Genomic DNA, 23,874 nt, shown 5'->3' on the forward strand with positions numbered 1-23,874 from the left:
CTGTGAGTGTACACACACACACATTTTTATTTACAAATTGTTTCAGCTCCCAGCCAGCACACGGCGTGGCTCACCTCGTCGCTCATGTCGGCCCTGATTGGGCTGCCTTCGCTCTCTATACTAGTGAGAGTACGAATGCTCATGCAGTCCCAGCCCTCCACCCCCCCCACCCCCCTCCACCCCCGCCCAGTGATGCCCGCGGAGTCTCACTCGCATGGCGCTCTCATGGCATATGCATTCACAGTAAGGTCACTCCAGAAGGTAAGAAGCCTCTCTTACCCTCCACTGACACCCTGGAAACTGTCATTTTCTACAACCTCCTGCCGCCTCGAAAAGAATTTCTACATGCGCCCGCTATCTACTTCCCATTGCTCGCGATTCTCACCACATCTAGTCATAGCTGCAGCCATGTGCTCACATGTAAGAACAATTGTGAGGATGGCGCAGGAGTGGGCGTGTTTTGTTCTGCGTGCACAGGGTCGCTGTGGGCTACAACCAAGGAGCCAATTCAGAAATTAACTCAAAGTTTAATTTCATTAAAAAATTATAGTTTTTTTATAATTACTGTACTAGCATTTTAATCTTCCAGCAGGCTCCCTCCTCACTCTCTAACATAGTGTTTTCCCTAGATTACATTATAATGGTTTATTGGTGTGTCTACTTCCCCTGGTTCCTGGAGGAAATATCATGCCCTTGAGGGCGGGATTCATCTCAGACCACATTCACTGCTGTATCCCCAGTAATTCAACATTTCCTAAACACATGTTGAAACAGGAATCTTGCTTTCTTCTTTATCTTACAAAAGGTATAATATTTGCACGTCCTGGACAATTGGGCTTTTGTAGATGAGCCCATCTAGGATTTCAGAACCACATTTAGAACACTATTTGGGGCGGGGAGCGGGTAATCTATCATAGGTAGAAGAAAGAATACTCAAGTCAGCATCTGAAGTTTAATCTTGAAAATTCATAGCATTATAAAGGCCTTAGAAAATTTATAGTCCAAACCATTGTTTTGCAGATAAAGAACTATCACTTCAATCCAGAGTAGGAGACTTAGCCAAGGTCAGTGACAGAGCCAGAGCCAATCTCAAAATAATAGACTGTCATGATTGTTAGCCCACTGCTTTTGACTGCCAGGTCGCAGAAACCACAAAACACTTGCACATATGAAGTGATTATGTGTATACTTGTATATACCTGAGTATATATTCAGACACATAAACATTCACATGTCCACATTCACAAATATGAGCACATAGCCGTTTATGTTCAACCATGTTCTGCTTTCAATTGCTGAGAATTTTTAAGATTTCTCAAGCTATTTTCGAAGGAAAGTCAGAACTCATTCAATCAATCAGCTCTGTCCTTATACAAGTGCTACCAATCATTGTTGATTAAAGAACAAACTATAGGACTTCCACATGACTTCAGGGACAAATTACAAAGTCTGTATTTAATTAAAAAACAAATAGACAAAGACCAAGTGAACACAGCTGCTGCTTGCTCATCAGGGTGAACTAGGTCTCTGCTTCAGGAAGCCCATTTCATGGATTCCACCTCAAATGCCAATCGACTTTTGTTCTTATTGATTTTATGGGTTTGTGTGTATACCCAGACAGGACACTGTCTTGATAACATCCTGAGGAGCCCTGGTGGCACAGTGGTTTAAGAGTTTGACTACTAATCGTGAGGCTGGCCGTTCAGAACCACCAGCTGTTCCGGGAAAGAAAGATGAGGCTTTCTATTCCCGTAAAGATTTACAGTCTCAGAAACCCGCAAGGGCATTCTACTCTGTCCTATAGGCTCGGAACGCAGTGAGTGAGATTTACAATCAACTTAAAAAGGTAGACACAGTTAACAGTAAATAAATCTACCGAGTATTTTGTACCAAACACCTCTAATATACTATAATTTCGATAGCGAACAACTCAATTCTCTAGACCAGGAAAGGATTTCTTGGATATTTTGAAGCCTCAAAAACTTGGTCAAACTATTGTTCCATGTGCACACAGTTGGTGTCTTCCTGCTCAGATGTTGTTGAAACAGCCAACTTAAAAGAAATCATGTCAATGAATCCTACCGAGCACTATACATGACCTCCGGGGTAATTAGCAATCATTCAAAAGCAACAAGACTAACATGTTCTATTCTTTATCACTGCCAGCTCTTATCTTGATCAGCATTTTAATAAAGATGGCTCGTTTCTAAGACAGTTTCATGAATCAGTCATAATTACATTCTGACATGCAGTGAATAGTAAAGCAAAACTAAGTATCACTTCATCAACCTTTCTAACCTTTATGCAAGTATTAACTGTAAATAATTTTTACACAATCCTACAACAGAAAATCTGCATATTTCTTAGCTTTGTACAGGCTTTACCCCAAATGAATTTCCTGTGACCTATACCTGAAGAACACAATCAGCCGTAATTATCCAGTTTTGTGAGATGCTCAGGTGTTGCCTTTCAGGGTTCAAATCAACTTCAAGCATAAAAGGCTACTTTATTTTACAAATGGCACAATATGCAAAATGGGTTAAGTAGCCAAAAGCATCTCAGAGCATTGTAGCCCCCAAGAAGTCTCACCAGAATCAAAACGTCATGGCAAAAATACACTAAAGCTGGCGACGCTTATCAAAATAGATTCAGAGATTGCATGTTAAGGAATAGATCACTGATGACTACTGCAGGGAAGTCTTATAATTAAAATATGTGAAAAGAAGAATATTAATTAGAAGGAAATTTGAGTAGTTAAGTATTTGAAGGTACCTTTTAAAAAAATCTAAAATAGCTGATGAAGAAGTTGAAAATTTATCAGAAATATGAAACTTTCTTGGAGATGTTGCTCTGATATTGAGGATAATGTGCAAATTGTTTCTGCCCCTCCCCCACACCCCCCTGTGGCCCCCGTCCCCCCAAAAAAACACAATACATTATTTACCTTAAGGTTTTTAAATAACTGCTTCACCTTTGAGGACTAGTTCCTTCAAATATTTTAGCTAGTGGAAGGAAAGAGAATTCAAGTACCAGAATAAATTGCATTTTAGATAATTTATTGTTTCAAGTCTCTCCGAAATTTTCAGAATAAATGCAGAACTTTCTCACAGACTTATTTTCTCCCCAGTAATGGGTAAAGGACAAATGAACTACTTTGGTTATAGTTCCCGAACATATTGCATATGTGCATTTCACATAAATGAAGTTGAGAGCAGCTAATGAAGTCATTTTAATCAAACTGATTGCCATTTGAAATTCTAACGGTGGCAAACTCCTACGTACTTATTTTATTTTGCATTATTTCAATTAAAAAATAAATTATTCTCTAAAGCCAATCAAAAATTACTCCCTATACGTTTTCTTACATATTTGATTATAAAACATGACTAGACTGTTACTGATGTGAAGGCCGGAGCGAAGGCGGCAAGCATCTTTTTATTTCGTATGGAATTAAGACACAGACAGAATGGGAAAGTCTATTTACATCATAATTCTTGGTTAACTTTTCTGCTTCTCTTTCTTGGGCAATGCTCTTAGTGGAGATGCGTGGCGAAGAGAGGAGAGAGAAGTGTCGGTTTCAGAAACCAGATTTCCCAGAAAGACAGGGAAACACACCAACCCCCTGTGATTAAGATTCGAACAAAGCTAAAGATGGCCTCCTCCGCGCCGGATGAGGTCCGCTGCCTCGGTACGAACAAGGGGAGACTTGTGATGCATTTTGCTGGAGAGAATCCCCACGTCCGGGCGGTCAGCAGCCGGAGGAGCGGAGCGGGCCGTCCCTGCGCCTGCACCGCCCATTGTGCAGGAGCATGCGGCCGGCCCCCGCGACTGCCCACATCAAAGGACTTGCACCACTAGGGGGGTTTCTCCGACATTCATTCAAGCGAAGGGCAGGGAGACAACGATTCAGGCACGCTAATTACGCCTAATTATCTATTCCCTTTTCTGACGGGCTCCGGCCAGTGTTACTTGCTGTGGGGATTTCTCACAGCCTCCCCCTGCCCTGTCCACCCCGCCCCACAGCGAACGCTTTGAAGCGGACAGTGGTGGCTTTTAAGGGTTCGCTCAATGTAGCGTTCAAGCAAATTAAATCATTATTCTGTTAGTTTTGACACATTTATGTGTTAAATATGAGGACTTCTTGGTTAATTTAGCAAGTTCCACACATCTCTTCGTGGTTGGAATCATAGTAACTCCCGTTCTTACAGGAGCTCCGCCTCTTGCTTTCTTTTCATGATCTAAACGAAATGTTTATTGGATTAAAGTTCTTCTCTGCAGACCTCCATGGTGGCCTATGACAAAGAGCTTAAAAGTTCTATTAATTGGTTTCAGTCTTCAGGGAGGGGAGAGGGAGAATTTCATTTCACATTACATCACTAGCCAGGAAAATTGCCGCGTGTAGTTAAACTAATTTATCTCATGATTCAAAGAACCAACTAATTCATATTTAAGACACACTTCCTTTTAGTGATTTTTGTCATCAAAGAATTGATTCATTGCAATTTGTCCCAAGATAATTAGTTATCACTCTAAGGGAAGAGCCTTCAATATCTAAATAGCACATATTTCACATGTAAGTAAAAGTTTGATATAGAGCAACTAAGTTTTGAGAAAGTCATTTATGTATTTCATGGGACGTCTTTATTTCGGTTTCATATAAGACAAGAACTGAAAATATTATTTTTAATGGCATACAACCAAAATTACTTTTCCATAAGGAGACCTTGGCTAGTATGGCTTGAAAAATAACAACAATTACATTTTAAATCTATATCAGGACAATTTTTATTCTAGATATTTGTTAACTTCAAGGATGCAGCACAAAACACCACTGAAGTTTAATGGTGTTTAAACCAGGCAAAGTTGAATGCCTGCTAATATTTTTTTTTAAGTAGCATTGCGATAGTCTAAACTGACTCAACAGCAGTGAGTTTTTGAGTTTGCCTGTTACGATAGGCAATTATCTTAAATATCGTTTCTCAAATGCCTATCAACTAGGTTAGAGTGTGAACATAGTTTGGGTCGATATTCTTATTTTAATTAACCTAAGCAGTTGGTAATTATAGGTATCTTTCATTTGTCCACATCAAATGGTCACTTTTGTATTTTACAATATTAAATACTGAAATTCAAATGAACACATTAGTGGATTGGAGGGAGAGCCCAGCTCTTTTCAATCAGGAGTCCTGTCTCCTACTTTTGTTCTGTCTTTTGTTTCTTTCTGGCTTCAGTAGTAAAAAGCCAACTCCTAAGGGAAGACATTATCACACTAACAGAGGGTTAATCCCTGCCAGGCTGACTCAGGTGACAACACAGGAGGTCAGTGAGGCTGACACTGACCTCCAAGGCGGAGTCTGATTATTTAGCCCCGTGAAAGCTCTAGTATTGAGAGCGATAATGAACAAACTGACAAATCAATTTCACCAATAAAACGAAAATTGTGGCAGGAAAAACGGACAAATACACCCTTAGAAAGTAGACAAACCCTGATGCAGGTGGCTGGACAAAGGCTGAACACTAAAATGTTTCAGCCTAAGGTTTGCAAACAATTTTTTTTTAAGTTTGTAACTGGAAGAGCACACCATGAGAATATTTATTCCCAAGTAGCTCATCACTCATAGGAGAGTGTTTGGGAATTTTCTTCAGGAGACAAAAAACAGAAACCTATTTTCCTTCTGTGTTTTTTTTTTTTTTGATAGCTAAGTATTCACAACAGCTGGGAAACAATAGCAACCCAGTCGGAAAAAACGAAGTAATTAACTGAACAGTGACAAGGTTAACAAAAACAGTAATAAGAACAAAACTTTTACTCTCTTATAGATTGTTTTTATAGGTAGCAAATTTCAAATCCACAAATACTCAAAATAAGATTATGCTTTCTTCTGAATGGACAACTCTTTATTAGAAAAAGAAGAATTTATATTTATAAGAAAAAAAGCTGATATCCTATTTCTCTTTAATTTCTTGATCTGACTGGATTGGTCACAGGGAGAGCGATGTTCTAGAACACCGTGTTGGCTATTTTTGCCCCTGGCACAGGCATCGGCTAAGCAATCTGCTAATCATTTCAGTTGAAGTAGAAGCAGGGCACTATTTCTAAAGTAGAGAGCTTTAGTACAGTGTCACTACGAGTGCTAAATTACTGATATTACCGTCTGTCACTCGGTGGCAAAAGCATGCCACAAGATATCGCACAGGAACATTTTCCACTGATGGATTACTTTAGATTTGTCCATACTGTTAAACCGACTAAGAAAATCCACATTAGGAATATTTTAACGTGAAAAATTATGACTAGCAGTTCTCTCTTTTGAGAACGAACCACATGAAATTGTTTGTGAAGGTGTACGTGACAGGATAAACAGAAGATTTTGACTCAATTATGCAAAACCTGTCTAAACTATATTGAATTGCTGGAATTCAACCAGATGAGAATAGCAGTGGTCGCCAGTCAACGCAATTATCCGTCTCAAAATCACAACCAAGCCCACCATCTTGGAGCTGACGGCAACTTCAGAGACCTCTAGGGCAGGGCAGAACCACCCCCAGAGGGGTTGCTAGGCTGAAATTTGGGGGAGCAATCCATTGGGTCTTTTGTCCCTTGGAGTCACTACTAGGTTCAGTCAGCAGCCAAATGATTGGCTGTTGTGCCACCAGAGTGCTGTCGGACCTTCTTAGGGCCGTGAAACCATTCTGCCCAGCACTGAAAGGGTGGGGGGTGGGGGGGGGAGACACATGCCATGCACCGCTATGGGTTCAGTTATACAAAAGGCAATGCATCAAGATGCTCATGAAAGGGGAAATATTTGCCAGGGTAGAGGAAATATATGGAAATTTTGTGCTTCCTGGACAATTTTTTTTCTGTAAATCTAAAAATAAAGTTAATTTCAAAATGTATTACTTACATATATATATACACACACACACAGACACATACATTTTCTTTTCCTTTCAGCCATATTATTTTGAATGATATTTACAATGCAGTGAGATTCTTTTATGAATATTATTCAATGAATATACTTTTAAGACATATTTTTCTTAAAAATGTATAAAAATACAGGTATGTCTAAGAAAGTTGCTGCCTGGCACTTTGATACTGATACTGGACCATCGTCTTGTCTTTTCCACCTTTCCAAGAACTTGGAATCAACCTCATCTGACACGTGATCCTCATATAAAATGAACAACAGTTTCTAGAGGGAAAATGTGCTAATTACCTCTATTAGGTCTAACAGTTGGTTTTCTCTTAGTCCTTTGTATGTTTAGATTGGGGTCAACAAAATTTTTCTAGAAAGTGACAGCTAGCAAACATTTAAAGTTTTTTAGCTCTTAAGTCTCTGCCACAATTGCTCAACTGTGCCTTTGTAGTGTGTAAGCAGCCATGGACAATACATAAATAAGTGAACATAAAGTTTTCCTATAAAACTTCATTTATAAACTGGAAACACAGGCAATCCAGGACAGATGACCCTTCAGGACCAGTGGTGAGAGTGGTGATACCAGGTTGGGTAGAAAAGGGGAACCGATTACAAGGATCTACATATAACCTCCTCCCTGGGGTTGGACAACAGAAAAGTGGGTGAAGGGAGAAGTCAGACAGTGTCAGATGTGACAAGATAATAATTTATAAATTATCAATGGTTCATGAGGGAGGGGGATAGAGGAGGGAGGGGGAAAATGAGGAGCTGATACCAAGGGCTCAAGTAGAAAGCAAATGTTTTGAGAATGATGATGGCAACAAATGTACAAATGTGCTGGACACAATGGATGGATGTATGGATTGTGATAAGAATTGTATGAGCCCCTATGAAATGATTTTTTAAAATTTCATTTATAAAAACAGGCAGAAGGCTAGTTTGGTCACTGGCTATATAGTTTGCCACCCCATAGTATAGTTTACTATACACTGCTTTAAAAAACTGCAGGATAGAGGCTGAGGCAAATGGGTTTGATTTTACAAAATGAAGGTATATACATCCTAACAAATGCTTTTGCTCATATACTTAAATAGAATGATCCAAGTTTCACTACAAAGTCATAACATTCTTCAAGAACAAATTAGTAACATCAAGCATACAGCAAGAAGTTTCAAGTTGAAATATACAGCCTCATCAAAGCATATGATTATTTTATTAGCCATCCCTTTATGTGTGAGAATATTCACATACAACATTCTAAAATTTACATATAACATAAAATATTTTTGCTCTTATTGGGGGAGGGAATCTAAGTTTTAAATAAATCTCCAAGGCTTAAATAAACGGGAGTTATTCCTTCATGAAAATCTCAATGAACTGATATAATCATGGATTCTTAACTACCATTCCTGGGCTTCTATGTTATGTGTGTGTGTGTGTGTGTGTGTGTGTGTTTTCCTGCAACTCCCACTTTGCCCAATAACTTTTATTTGTCTTTCATGCTCTAATTTGAGCATCACTTCCTCCATCCTTGCCTCTGAGGAGCACTCTGGCTGTACTTCTTCCAAGACAGGTTTCTTTGTCCTTCTAGTACTCCGTGGACCTTCCAATATTCTTCCCCAGCACTACAATTCAAATGCACTGATTCTTCTTTGGTCTTCCTTAGTCAATGTCCAACATGCATGTAAGGAAATGGAAAATGCTATGGCTTTGGTCAGGTTCACCTCAGTCCTTAAAGGAACAGCTTGTTTTTCAATACTCAAGCGGTCTTCTGTAAGCAGATGCACCTAATGCAACACATCTTTTGAGCTCTTGATGTTAGTAAAGTCAACACTACTTTGAGGAAACAGTTCTTCCCCAGTTATATTTTTAGCACCTTCCTACTTTCAGGGCTGGTCATTCAACATATGAGGAGGTACCAAAAGTCCCGATGCTCATTTGTCTTTTGATATGAGGGAGATAGTGCTTTTGGAGTTCCTTCCACCAGGTCAGTCTGTTACTCAAGCTTTCTATTTAGAAGTTCTGAAAATATTGTATAACAGTGTGCGACAAAAAAGGCCTGCTTTGTGGCAAACAGGACTGGTTTTGTCACCACAACAATGCATCTGCTCACGCAGCCATCTCAGTGCACTAGCTTTTGGCAAAAAAACCCAGCATGAATCTCTTGCCCCATGCACCTGACCTCACTCTGTGTGACTTCGTTTTGTGTCCACAAATGCAGAGGGACATGAAAGGACAGTGATTTGATGAAGTAGAAGAGGTGACGAAAAAAAATAAGGGGGGGGGGGTGCTGTCAGCCATCCAAACAAATGAAATTGAAAAATGTTCCCAAGAATGGAATCACAGATTTGACAAATGTATTAGGTGTATTGGAGATTATTTGGAAGGTGATAAGGTTATTTTGTAAAAAAATATTTAAATACAGAGCTTTAAAATAAAATTTCTGTTTTCTCAGGGGGGGGGGGAAGGAGGGGTCCCCCCTCGTATATCAAACAGTGTTCTGCTGCAACCCATAAGGTTTCCATCAGTTCATGTGCACAGGAGTGAGTCTCCGGTATCGCAGCAGCATGCAAGCCACTACAGCATGACAAGCAGAGACAAGAGGCACTTGTTTGAGCAGGACAAGGGGAAGGTGCATGGTGCAGAATTAGAGGAGATGGGCGCCGATGGGGCCGCCTTTCTCCATTCTTTTTCGGTTTGTGTGCGGAGCAAGCAATCTGAGAAACTGGCCTATATGAAGAAGAACATGGTGTCAGCACTGGAGAAATCCGCGTTAACAACCTGCCACTTGTGGAGGACACAACTTTACTTATGGAAAGTGAAGAGAACTTGGAAGAATTTACTGAAAACGCCTTCAGTAGGGATTGCATCTCCATAGAAAGAAAATAAAAGACTTTACAACTAGATCAATGAAAAATATCATGATATTATGAATGAGGAGTGTGGCATGGGGACACAAATCCCATCTGTAGGCAACTGGACATACCCTTACAGAAGGGTCATGGGGAGGAGACAAGTCAGGGTGCAGTGTAGCATCGATGAAACATACAACTTTCCTCTGGCTCTTTAATGCTTCCTCTACCCCACTATCATGATCCCAATTCTACCTTACAAATCCAGCTACACCAGAGGATGGACACTGGTACTGAGAAAAGCCGGAAACACAGGGAATCCAGGACAGATAAACACCTCAGGACCAATAATGAGAGTAGAGATACCAGGAGGGGAAGAGGAAGGTAGGGGGGAAAGGGAGAACTGATCACAATGATCTACATGTAACCCGCTCCCTGGGGAACAAGCAACAGAAAAGTGGGTAAAGGGAGATATCAGACAGTGTAGGACATTAAAAAATAATAATAATTTATAAATTATCAAGGATTTGTGAGGGAGGGTGAGGGAGGGAAGGGAAAACATGAGGAGCTGATACCAAGGGCTCAAGTAGAAAGGAAATGTTTTGAGGATGATGAGGGCAACAAACGTACAAATGTGCTTGACATAATGGATGGATGGATGGATTGTGATAAGAGTTCTAGGAGCCTCCAATAAAATGATTTTTTTAAAGTGACATATGTACTTTTTAACTTTTTAAAAATCAAAAACAGTCTCCAAGACGTAGACTAGGTAGACACACTTCACAGACCATGTTCAACAAATACACAGAGATCAAATGAAGTAGACACAGAGATGCTCCTGGAGACCCCAGCTTTCCTGGAGAGGACAGAGAAGTGGACTGGACACTGACAGTGAGAAAAAGTTGGGCAAAAGTATCCAGAAAGGAGACAGATGTGCTGTTAACTGTCAGCTAACCTGCTGGGTTACAGGCACATTCCATCAAGACGGTGACCTGGCAAACCAGTGACAGGCAAGGAAAATGCCCACAGCGTCCAGTCCCATTCACGCCTCCTGTAGTCACACCTACTGGACTAGGGCCACTACCCACTTCTGTACCACTTAGTCATCAACACATAGCCAAAAACATGAGCCAAACCTGCCCTCAGCTGTACTTTCTGAACAGCAAACCGAACCGAGCTCACAGTCACATTCAGGAGACTCATCAGGAGACAAGTGGTGAGGGGCTAAGCTCTCATCAACCCACAGTGTCAGTGAAATACAAAGACAATAGCACCACAATGTCTCAGAAGCAACAGGCGATTTCAGTTCACACAAACGAGACAGAATGACCCAAACAAGTGGCCAGTAGAGAGACTCAGAGGACCTTTTTCAAGAAGAAAGGGCATTTTAACTACATGAAAACGAATAGAAAAGAATGGTATTTTAATTTTAATAGGTTGAGAGAAAGATTGATTAAAGTAAGGCAAACAGAAAAAAAACTTTAGAAGAATTCAGGAAAGTACCGCAAAAACAAACAGAAATTCAGATTAATACTAAGATTTCAGACCTGGACAATGCATTGAAAGAACACAGGAGTAAAACTGAATCAATGAAAAGCAGAATTAGTAGGCTTGAAAACAAATCTCTCAATACTAATCTACTGGGTGTATAATTTTTTTTAAAAATCTAAAGAAAGCCTAGGAATTATGTGGGACACCATCAGGATGAATAGCTTTTATGTAATTGGAATTCCAGAACAGGAAGAAACAAGAATTACCGAAGAGTTGCTGGAAAAAAATTTCCCTAACATCTTAAAGGATTAAAAGATATGCATTCAAGAAGCCGAATGAACCCCTGAGCAGGACAGACCCCAAAAGGAAATTATCAAAACATATCATAATCAAACTTTCCCAAACCAATGACAAAGGCATTGGTTGAAAAAAATGAAAAGTTACCTACAAAGGGGAATAAACTAAGCTCTGACTGCTAGCTGAAATTATGCAAGCAAGAATTCAATGAGATGACAGGTATAAAACTCTGACAGAAAAATACTGCCATATTCTCAGCAAAACTATTGCTCAAATATGACAGTATAATTAGCACATTTTCAAATAATCAGAAATTAAAGGGATTTTAAAAAACCAGACCAACCTTCCAAGAAATACAAAGGGTAGAATCAACAACATCCTGAGTTTAACATACAAGACAATACAACCCAGAAATCAACCCAGATATAAAAGTATCCAAAGCAAAACAAACCAGAAGCCTGAAAATAGAGGAAAAGAGATCTGAATTTGGAATGAAAACAATTACAAAGTAAATGAAAAGAATATTATCATTATAAAATTATCAAATTAAAAGGAAGTAAAATAGATTTCAAGGTATAATATACTGTTTAAACCTGGGAAAAATTAATAAATTACATTATAACCTAAAAATGAGTAAATGTCATCAAAATACAAAGGAAATCAAAAAGATGTAGTAAACACTAAAACAGCAGCAATGAAGAAAATGGCATGAAAACTCAAGAACAAAATGCTCAAGCACAGAAACTTATGTGGAATAAAGAAATCAGCAGCACTACAACACACACACACACACACACAGCAGAATGGGGGTTTAAGCTCCTGTCTATCAACAATTACACTGCACATAAAGAGGCACAAAGGGCCATGATGTAATAATTAAAGGTTCAGTCAAACAAAAAGGATGTAACCATAATAAATACCTATGCAACCAATGAAAGAGCCTGGGCCCAGCAAATCACGACCACAGCCTCACAAACACAATGCTCGACAGCCTACTTGAGTGAGTAGCAACTGGGATCCTAAAATCTTGTGAGCAGCCATCTGAGATGCAAGCATTATTCTCTCCCTATCCAGAGGAAAGAAGAGATGTGAAAATCAAGAGACATATGGGCACAATTGGTCCAACGCGTGAACCGCATCCTCCACAGTCCTGAGATCAGAAGAACTAGATGGTGCCAGTCTACCATCACCTGTCCTGAGAAGATCCCATAGGAAGATCCTGGATAGAGTGGGAGATAAATGTGGAACAAAACAAAGCCATAAGAGACCAGGCTTACTGGTCAGATCGAGACAGTTGACACCCTTGAGACTATGGACCTTTGGTCACCCTTCAGGGCTGGATCTAGACCCACCTGCATGGTAAAACAAGAACTATTTAAAACGGCAAGATCCACCCAACAACAAATTTCAGAAGGTTAGGAACGAAGGAGGAATGTAAACAGCAACAGAGAGGACGTGGAATATGTGATGGTACCTTGAGGCAAACTGTGTGTGAATTCTTGAGCATAAAACTGATTCCCTGCTCTATGAATCTTCACCTAACTCACAATTCAAAATTTGGGGGGGAAAAGAGAGAGACAAAGAAGAGCATTATGTAATGAATAAGAGGTCAACTGAAAAAGAGTACATAATCACAATAACTATATATGCACCCAATGAAAGACCCCCAAAATGCACTACTCAAACTCTTATGGAAATGAAGGGAGGACAAGACAATTCTGCATTAATAGAAGGCTTTACTGTCCACTTTTGGTGAAGGTGAGCACTAGAAAGAAGCTCAGTGGAGGCACAGAGAGCTGATCACGCAATCCGCCAGCTGCATCTCCCAGATATACAGCATACGCCACAGAATAACAGCATATTTTCTTTTGCCGCCCACTTGGAACCGTCTCCAGAACAGACATGTTAAGCCTCAGCTCATTTGAAAACATTGAGATTTACAAAGTATTTTCTCAGATCACAGTGCTATAAAATGAAAAATCAATCATTGAAAGGAAGATCAAGTGAGAAAAATTAAACACATTTAAAAAATGCCCTGCTTAAAAACTACTGGATAATAGAGGAAATAAAAAAGGGAATGAAATAATTTCTTGTGAAGACAAAACATACCAAAACTCTCAGGATACAAGAAAAACAGTGCTCACAGGGAAACTTATAGTATAAGTGCCTCGAAAAAAAAACAACAAAAAAACAGGAAAAAGCTCCACTGGGCAAAGTTTTCTTAGTACACATTTTTCCCACTATGTGAGCATTGAACAACTCCCGAGTTAACGCACTCAGTGGCATCCCCTGGGAAGGTTCTCTGATCATAGTGAATATCTTTGTAAAAGTAGTTTCATTTGAACCTCGTTTTTTGTGTGCGATGGCCACTTTAAGAGAACATTGCATGCAGCTGTGAATTTTGTTTCCTGCCTTGGGCAGGGAATGTCACAGAAACTGTTGTGATGTTGAACACAGCTTACAAGGAAAACGCTATGGGAAACTCAAGTGTATGACTGGTTTTCTTGTTTCAAAAAAGGTAAAATGTCGGTTGAGGACAAACCTCATTCTGGACGTCCATCAACTTCCTGAACGGATGAAAATGTTGACAAAATCCATGCACTTGTGCTCAAAGACAGAAGAGGGACCACTGAAGAGATGGGGACGTTATCTAGACTATCTTGGAGCTCGAGCTCGGTTCAACACATTTAAACGGAGATTTAGGAATGAGCAGGGACACTGCAATGTTTGTACTTCTGGTTCTGACTGACCAGGAAAAAGAGCTTTGAGCGAGAACATGCTATGCGCTGAAAGAGCGGCTCCGAAGCAACCCAGACTGTTTTCCCAAGGGCATTACCAGTGATGAGACATGGTGCTCTTCTTGTGACCCCAAAGCAAACATCAATCAAGCCAGTGGAAGATGCCATCATCATCTCATCCAAAAAAAAAGCTCGTCGAGTAAAATCAAAGATAAAGACGATGCTCATTTGTTTTTTGATGTGAGGGAGATAGTGCATTTGGAGTTCCTTCCACCAGGTGAGAATGTTAATCAAGTTTTCTATTTAGAGGTTCAGAAAAGATTGTGTAACAGGCTGAGACAAATAAGGCCTGACTTGCAGCCGACAGGTTTTGCCACCAAGACAATGCACCCGCTCATGCACCCGCTCAGGGCGCCAGCTTTGAGCGAAAAGCAGCATGCCTCTCTTGCCCCACGCACCTGACTCACCTGACCTCGCTCCAGGCAGCTTCTTTTTGTTTCCACGAATGCAGAAGGACATGAAAGGACAGTGATTGGATGACGCAGAAGAGGTGAAGAAAAAACGATGGAGTCACGATGTCAGCCATCCAAACAGATAAATTTGAAAAATGTTTCCAAGAATGGAACTGCAGATTTGACAAATGTATTAGGTGGAATGAAGAATATTGTGAGGGTGATAAGGTTGTTTTGTAAAGAAAAAAATTAAATACATAGATATGAAAAGTCCTCGGTTTTGGTGGAGAGGTTTGCTACCCTCTCATATAAATTCACACACAAGAAAGATAGACCACCAAATCACCACATTAATCAAGTATCTCCAACTCAAATAAGAGCAGCAAAAGGAATCTACACCCACCAGAAGAAAATGAAGGCGATTGGAGCAGAAGTAAAGGAGGCAAAAAATAGGAGAAATAACCACAGACCAGAAGTTGGTTCTTTGGAAGGATTGCCAAAAGCAACAAATCACTGGCAAATCTAACAAATGATAAGAAGAAGAAGATGCAAATCACACTAGTAAGAAATGAAATGGAAGAAATCACGACAGCACCAACTGAAATAAAAAGGGTAAAAACCTAATGCTTAGTCACCCTTTAAGGGTGAAACTGAGCTCACCTGAGTTAAAATATTCACCCTTTTAAGATCAAAGAGGTAGCATTTACCCAAGGGCAAAGTTCAAAAGATTAGGAAAGAAGTTGGAATCACAGGACAGAGGACACTGATAAGACATGGAGGAGATTACAGTGGATGGGTTGAAATAAAATGTGTATGAATTGTTGACTGTAACACTAATGATCTGCTCTGTAAATCTTCACCTAATTTACAGCAAGAAGTTAAAAAAAAAAAAAAGGAAAGGGAAACACTGAAGAAAAACAAGGCTCCAGGAATTAAAGAAATACCAATTGAGATGCTTCAACAACGGTAGCACTGGAAGCACTTACTCATCTGTGTCAAGCAATTTGGAAAACAGCTCCTTGATCAACTGATTGGAAGAGAATCTCTCTCCATGCCCATTCCAAGACAAGTAATGGAAGAGCATGTGAACATTATCAAGCCTCATTAGTATCACAGGCTAGCACGGTTTAACTGAAGAGAATGTTTAAGTAGTGTGTGCGGGCATCCATCTAGGGGATTTCCAGGGGTGCGAGTTAGAGAATAAGGGACATCATTGCTGCTAGCAGAAAATGACAGAAAGATATTTACCTGGGTTTTATCAACATTTAATGACGGTGACAGCAATTTAGGAAACGAACAGCAAACAAAGTATTTAAAAGGGGAAGAAAAAAAACCACTGGCAACAAGTAGATTCCAAGTCACAGTGACCCTACAGACTCTATGTAGAGAAGGTTTCCAGGGCCCTGAAAATCCTTACTGGGGCAGACAGCTCCATCTTTCTCCCTTGAACTGCTGACCTCGAGGCTAGCAGCCCAACCCTTAGCAGACAGGACCCGGAGCTGCTTACTTAAGATTACATGTAAGGCTTTCAGGGTTGTTTGTTGTTGCTGTTCTAGTTTTGTTCGGCCATGTTGCAAGGTCCGTCTAGAAATCCTTCCCAGAGAACAGGTGCATGAGAACTTCTTCCAAGCTCTCCAAGCCAATGGTTTTAATAGCATATGAGTTACCCTCGGCATTCCTACTATCTTATGAAAATATCATTTATCATTTCTCAAATGTCATTTGATAAGAGCTTAAATAAGTTTTTCTTGATTTTATAAACCCCAAACAACAGCTTACAAACTCCTATGTGAAATACAAAGTTGGTTTACAGAGGAAAACATCAAGGGGAAAAATTGGATTTTACAATATCTTTTTCCCCAATTAGATTTCTATTGTCTTTATAACCTTTTCATCAGACTAAGAATCCATATTTGTCTTACAATTATTTTCTGCTGGCTCTCTCAGCTTGGCCAAGCTGAAGGCATAATACTGGCACATGAGATGTACACAGTACCCTTTAAATGAATATGAAACCACCATTCCTGGTGAGAGAAAGCTACATGCCAAGCCAAAGAGCCCCAGGGAATCAGCTCTGTTGTTGATTCCGAGTCTAGACTTTCTTACCTGCTAAAGTATTTCGAAAAAATTCTTCTCTCATCCAATCTAGGATTTAATTTCCTGGGAATTTCAGTTCATGTTCAATTTCAAATTGTGAATTATTCATCCCTTTGAGTTTTTTCTTCCCCTTCAAAACACTTAGGGTCAAAAAGTGTAGGAAATTAAATTCAAACTGGCCAATTTAGTTCTCTATTAAGAGGGTTACTAAGTATTAAAATGTGAAAAATGACTAGGAAAAATAAGTAAATCAATATGATTGGTGTAGGTGGCAACTAAATTGCCTAAGAACTTCATAAATTGCTTCATTCTGTGAGACTTCGCTCTTTGTATTTTATAATTTTATGCTATATGCAGGTACTATTTTTAACATCTATTTTTCTTAGCTTCCTTGCTTGTATTTTGGTATCTACATATATCATAATACTTTGAATAACTGGCATGAAGAAACTACAGAAAATCCACCTTCTCCACATGAATATAAAGGGGAAAAAATTACAGCATAACTCTTAAAAAAATACACTTCCTTACATCTAAAAATACCACAGGGAAATTAAAATCCTCTGGGAACCTAAAATTGGTCAAGGAAACAGATGTTTCAAATTCTCCTAAGTATAGCACATGGAATAAAGTTTGGCCCTAACAATAATACCAGTTAAAGTATAATTCAAAAGGATTGTCTGACTATATGTGTTTAGAATACTTCAGGTTAAAATGTTTTATTCCTGCATAGTTAGACATTTTAAAGATTTTTTAATATGTAATTTACCCTTCCTGTACATTATTGATATGGACTAGAAAAAGACACATGCCTGAGAATGATGAGAATTATATCGTGGCAGGGAATTGTGCTTCGTGTTGGAACCATCTACTTTGCATTAGTCATTTGTGTTCCTCTTATGTCCATGACTAAATTATGAATGACTTGCAAGCAAGAGACAGGCCTATTTCATGATAGTACTCATGAGACAACATATTATGCCTAATGTGACATTTTGTACACAGTAGGTGCTCAATAAGTATTAGTAGAATGTGGAAACATTGACTAATCATGCAAAAAATTACTTAAAATTGCCAGTGAACAGGGAGGCTATTTTATTCTTAATCATATTGTAATGAAGACTATTTTAAACTCTATGCAGTGATGATACACACAAATATTTAAACTATTTATGTGCCTCAACTTGACATAATTTCATGATAACTTGATGGCAATCACATTTAAATATATTAGAATATTTTTTGTAATAATGCTACTCTAGAATAGCAACTTTAATAGATGAGAAAACATGTTAATAATGGCCATTAGCCTGAAGAAAACAGGGAACATTAAACATTTTTTTCAGAAATAAATATATAAGTTTAAACATTCCACTATAATATTTATGAGCAAACCTCAAATTAAAATTTATAAAATGCAAACTATCCAATGTTTCACTTAGAGAATAATTTAGACTATATTTTGTAATTTTTCCAGCGTACACATGCATGCATACTACATAAATAAAATTCCTTTCTCCTTTAATGTCTTTGACTATAACTCTCTAAATAGCAAAAGAAATTTTGCTTTGATACAAAGCCAAGGAGATCCAATAAGTGCCCTTGATTATCAATCAGTACTATATCAGTTAATGAACACATGTAAGTGATTTTTCTTACCTTCAGGATGGCTATGAATGGTACAAAGTTAGCTCTTTGGAGTCCATTTTTATAGAGATCTGTAAGGGAAAAAAATGATGTTCAGTTGTTCAAAACTTAGTCTAAATCATAAATTAGCTTATCTTTTAGCCTAGCAAATACAGTTTTCTACTGATAAAGAAGATAAAGGAGCAAAGGAGAAGACCAAGAATCGAAGTTGATTTATAGTCTCGTGCTATATTACCATACTAATAAACGAAAGAATCAGAAGTCACAGAAGGAACATCAAAAGGCATGCAACCAAATAAACTTAAAAAGCAATGAAAGGCTTTGAGAACACATCCACTAGTGAATCTAAATCAATAACTCAAAACAGGAGGTTGATATTTTCTAAAGTACTCAACACTTGAATATATGATTCTACTGGGAATCCTCGTCACCCACTCACTGCCATTGAGCCACGTCTGACTCATAGCGACCCTACAAAACACAGTACAACTGCCTCTGTGGGTTTCCAACACGATTTATGGTAATAAACAGGCTTGTCTTTCTCCAGTGGAGTGGCTGGTGGTTTCAAACTGACAACCTTGTGGTTTGCAGCCCAACACATAACCACTCCATCACTTCCTCATACTCCCCTGGTGAACAGAAATACTTGGTCAGGGAAGTTATCACTCTAATAAAAGATCTCTGTAAAGAATTAAAAGTTGTATAATAATATTTGCCTTTCAAGAGAAATAAATGTAACTTAGCATGTATTTGTTTATATAGTTGACATCAAACTAAGGAAATGTCACTTCACTTTAAATTCCACTGACTAAAAATCAAAGCTCTACTTTTATATATTGCAAATTAACTGCAGTCAAAAACAGCTATGTGTTGATCCCCCTCCAAAAAAATGTTTTCCTATTTGTGTCAATGTGTATACACATTCACATACATAAACCTACAAATACAGTCAAGAACAAATAAGTGAAAAGGGCAAGCAAAGTTGAGCTTTGTCAGGTAGAAAGAAAATGTTTTGAAAATAATGATGGCAACATATGTACAAATGTGCTGGATACAATTGATGTATGGATGGTTATAAGAGTTGTAAGAGGACCCAATACAATGACTGATTTTTTTTTAATTGAGCTTTGCAAATTTTTCTTTTAAAATGGAGACTTCTTGGAAAATATTTTCAAAAAGGTATTGGAATTTCATTGCTTATCATTCTGTCTTTAAAAATCAACTCTGCATTATGAAATTTTAAAAATTAAAATGGAATGGTAAAAGATTTTAATAATAACATTTTAATAATTGAGAAAAATCAGACAGTAAGGCTCTTTTGAAAATAAATAGAACATGGTGGGATCTTGGCTGTATCTCCTTTAGAGAAAATGTGATAGTTAGGGCAGACATCGCAGTCGCCTCATTTACTTATGGAAATAAAATGCGGTCATTAGGAAACACTCATTCTCTTTAGAAAAATATTCATCATAACATCATTATAGTGGAGAAAGTATTTGCATAAGCTCTTTGGTTAATTAGGGACTAGAGGTTTCAATTCTTTTACTTTTTTTTTTAATTTGGGAATTTCATGAAAAGTAACATACTGCTGGTCAGACTTGTTAGGATTTTAAAATTCAAAATAAGATCTTTTCTTTTCTATAGCCAATATCCCTAATAGGTCAAATGGAAAAATGAGTTTAAAGATAAATATGGTCATAATCTTCACTAAGTTATTACCAACTTGCTGCAGGATGTGGTAAAAAAATTGCTGTCTCATAAGAGACGATAGTTAAGGTCATCAGGAAGTGGAAAGAATTGAAAATAAAATAAGATCATTAAAAACACAAGCATAATGCTTCTAGCAGCTTTCTCCTAATAGCCCCAAATTGCTGCTTCGCTTGCTACAGCCAAAAGCTGAAAGCAATTCTAATGCCCATCGAGAGGTGAGTGGATAAATAAATCACTACATTTCTGTACAGTGAATACTGTACATATCTGTGCAGAACAACTATTCACACACATAATAAAACAGATTAATCTCAGATCAATTCTGTGTTCAAAAAAGGCTGGCCCCAGAAAGTGACCACATAGTGTGGGATTGGCTTCTACAAAATTCTAAAATGCAAACTAAACCAGAGTGACAGAAAGCAAATCAGTAGTTGCCAGGGGAAGGGCAGGCTCGAGAGACACGAGGGATGAAAAAATGCTTGCAGAAAAGTTTAGGTATGGAAGAAATATTTGCTATGTTAATTGTGGTGATGACTTCACAGATGCTTACAAGTGCAGATATTTTTAAATCGTAACGATTCAGCTATGAGCAGTTGGGTCTTGTGAAGGGCCTAAAGACAGTTCCAATGCAGTCACCGACTGAAATGCTCGCTAGTACTATGCCAGCCTCGCGATCGTTATGTTTGAGACCATCTCGTTGAGGATCATCCTTGTGGACTCTCTGTTTTACCAAACATGATGTCCTTCTCCAGAGATTTTTTTCCCTTGTTGATAACATGTCCAAAACACAAGAGACGACGTCTTGTTATTCTCACTTTTAAGGAGCCTTCTGTCTGGACTTCTTCCATGACAGTTTGGATTGTTCTTCTGAAGTCCTTAGCATATACAAGATTCTTTGCCAACACCATAATTCAAATATATTAATTCTTCCTCATCTTCTACAGGGCCATAAACCATTCTCTTTGTAACTCCCACCAAATGACTTTCTTGTTGGGTCTGAATAAGAGGAGGTAGGGAAGATACTGATCGGATTATATGATTCAGCAGTGAGTGATTGTTACCAGAGCTCATTGTGATGGCCAGCCTGCTGGGTAATAAGCCATCTCAGAGGCTGAGAGAGAGAGAGATCTCACTACCAACAAAAGCAAATGCAGAATTGGAGTGCATCCTTTGGAATCTGAAGTCCCAGCACACTGAACCTCCTGGATCCAGGAGACAGCTGTAACACCAAAGAGCAGAGAAGTGGCAGACCAAGAGTCAAAGAGATGCAGAATGGTGGGCTTCCTAGCCTACAGAGTAAAGCTGAGTGCCTTCAGGCAGGAGGCTGGGGTGTGGAGTGGGTTGCCTGGTGGCATGTGAAGCCAGGTAACTCCAGGCACTAAATTAAGGAAGTTAGGTTTGCTGACACATGCAGTCAGAGCTGAGTGCCTTTGGGCTGAGGCTTATGATGGAGTGGCATGCCTTTTGGACATGTATTGGCAGCTGAAAAAAAGCTTTGTAACATTGCCTGAGCTGAACCAGAGATCAAGGGACCACTGGCTGAAAGGCTAAAGACAAAAAAGAGGCCTGCAAGCATGGCTAAGAAGAGACTGTGGAAGAATTATACCGTGAGCATTTGTAACCTCTTTAGTTCCTTAAAAAGCCCCACAATCATGAATGTTGCCCATGTGTTCTGTGTGGCTACTGCAATGAACTCCAGAACACAGATGAAAAGCAGAGTGCTGTGAGATGGAAGTTGAAGTTAGAATTGGAAAGATCGCAAGGTGGAGGCGTGTCTGACCCCTGCCTCCCCCGCGGGGCTTTGGGCTGCTGCTGCTGCTGGCAATTCTCTTCTTCTCCCTTATGTAGCCAGAGGAGGTCAGGTGCTGCCACGTCACACGTTTGACCTCTTCCGTATTCACTGTGCAGCTTTCTCACGCAGACGAGGTGACTGAGATACCACGGCAGGTGCACCTCAGCTCTCCTACTGACAAAATGGCTTCAAAGAGGGCCTTTGGAGCAGATTTTTAATGCTTCAAAGAGGTCTTTTGCAGCAGATTTGCCCAATACATCTTTTGCTTTCTTGGCTTCCATGAGTGTTTCTTGTTGGTTCTGTATGTTGAAGTATAAGGCACGCTGAAGGTTGAGATTTTTGCTCATCAGTAAACGATTCAAGTCCTATTCACGCTCAGCCATATTGTGTCATATCCATACATCAGATTGTTAATGGTAGCCTTCCTCCAATCTTGATGCTGCATCACATAGCCCAGTTTCTCATATTATTTGCTTAGCACACCGATGAAATAGCCTGAAAGGATACAGCCCTGACACACAGCTGTCCTGATTTTAAAGTGCCTTGTTCTGATCAGATGCCTGCCTGTTAGACAGTGCACAGGTTCCCTGGGAGCCCAAGTAAGCATTCTGGAACCTTTTCTTCACAGGATGAGCCATAATTGGTTATGGTGCACCCAGTTGAATGTTTGGTATCGTCAATAAAACACAGGTAAAGAGCTTTCTGGTATTCTCATTCAGCCAAGATCCATCTGACATCAGCAACGATACCCCTCATTCCATGTCCCCTTCTGAGTCCAGTTTGAATTTCTGGACATTTCCTGTTGATGTCCTGCTGCAAACCCCTTTGAATTAGCTTCAACAGAAAAAAAATTTTTTTACAGTGTATGCCAATAAATGAATTGCATGTCAATTCTTTTTTTTTGCATGTCAATTCTACCACAATAAAGCTATTAAAAATTTTTAAAACACATATGCAACCATAACAAATATCAAAGGGCACTGTCATAGAGTAAAACTCGGTGGGTCACAGATGAAAGCTCATCTATGTTAAGGTCATCTGTAGGTCTTGCCCAGAAAAGAAGGTCTTTTTAATGGATTCGGCAGACTTTTAGATGTACCTCAGCAAGCATGCACCTTTTACTAGGTTAATAGTGATGAGAAATCAAAGGCCCACTTGTAAGATTCTTCATTCAAGGATTCCACTTTTTAGCAAGGCTAAAGTAGAACAATGACTTTAAATGTTGAAGACTTTCAGAGGCTAACTTTGGATCCACAGTTTTTATACAGCTTTATAATTCAAAAGCTATCCTCCGAAGGTATCTTCTAAATAAACAGACTTTCTTTGGCTTTATACCCTTTGGGTTCTGAAAGGACACCTATGTGGGAAATAGACTGTTGGCACTACCCGGGTTACAAATGAGGTCCATTCCTCAGTGTCCTGAAGTCGAATTTGCAGGCAGGTGAGAAAAGGTACAGTTCTGATTCAGCCTTGCTTTACATCTTTCCCCCAATATTTTAAAAACTGCACGAGCAACAAGTAAAAGCGATTGTGATGAAGAATTAGTTGCAAGTAGAGGTTAGTTCAAGTATTTCAAAGTGAGGGCAAATTTGGCTAAGCTGAGAGTGCAAGTACAAGTTGTGCATGAATCTGACATTGGTAATCTGGAGACTTACTGTACTCGTTAAGCTGAAGGGTTTTTGTAATTCAGATATTATGCTAATTCTTACTTCAATAGACTCATCTCCGACAATGTTACATAGCTACCACATTTTCTAATGTTGGCTCTTTAATATAACTTCTCATAAGCAATGACATTGCATAATACATTGATGTCAATACTAGCCATTATTTACTAAATGCTATTTTAATCTTGCCTGTGATTTTTTAATGATCACT

The 23,874-nt window shown here is 39.0% G+C and overlaps 1 protein-coding gene across 3 annotated transcripts in view; it reads right to left on the minus strand.

Moving 5' to 3' along the window:
• Nucleotides 1–23,874, minus strand: part of AFG1L (AFG1 like ATPase) — a 236,195-nt gene that overhangs the window by 98,502 nt on the left and 113,819 nt on the right. For all 3 annotated transcript variants that reach the window (XM_075554695.1, XM_075554693.1, XM_075554694.1), the window contains exon 7: nucleotides 18,507–18,565. In XM_075554695.1, coding sequence (XP_075410810.1) covers nucleotides 18,507–18,565 — 59 coding nt within the window. The remainder of the gene's footprint in view (nucleotides 1–18,506; nucleotides 18,566–23,874) is intronic.

The sequence above is a fragment of the Tenrec ecaudatus genome, chromosome 7, assembly GCF_050624435.1.
Source record: "Tenrec ecaudatus isolate mTenEca1 chromosome 7, mTenEca1.hap1, whole genome shotgun sequence".
NCBI lineage: Eukaryota > Metazoa > Chordata > Mammalia > Afrosoricida > Tenrecidae > Tenrec > Tenrec ecaudatus.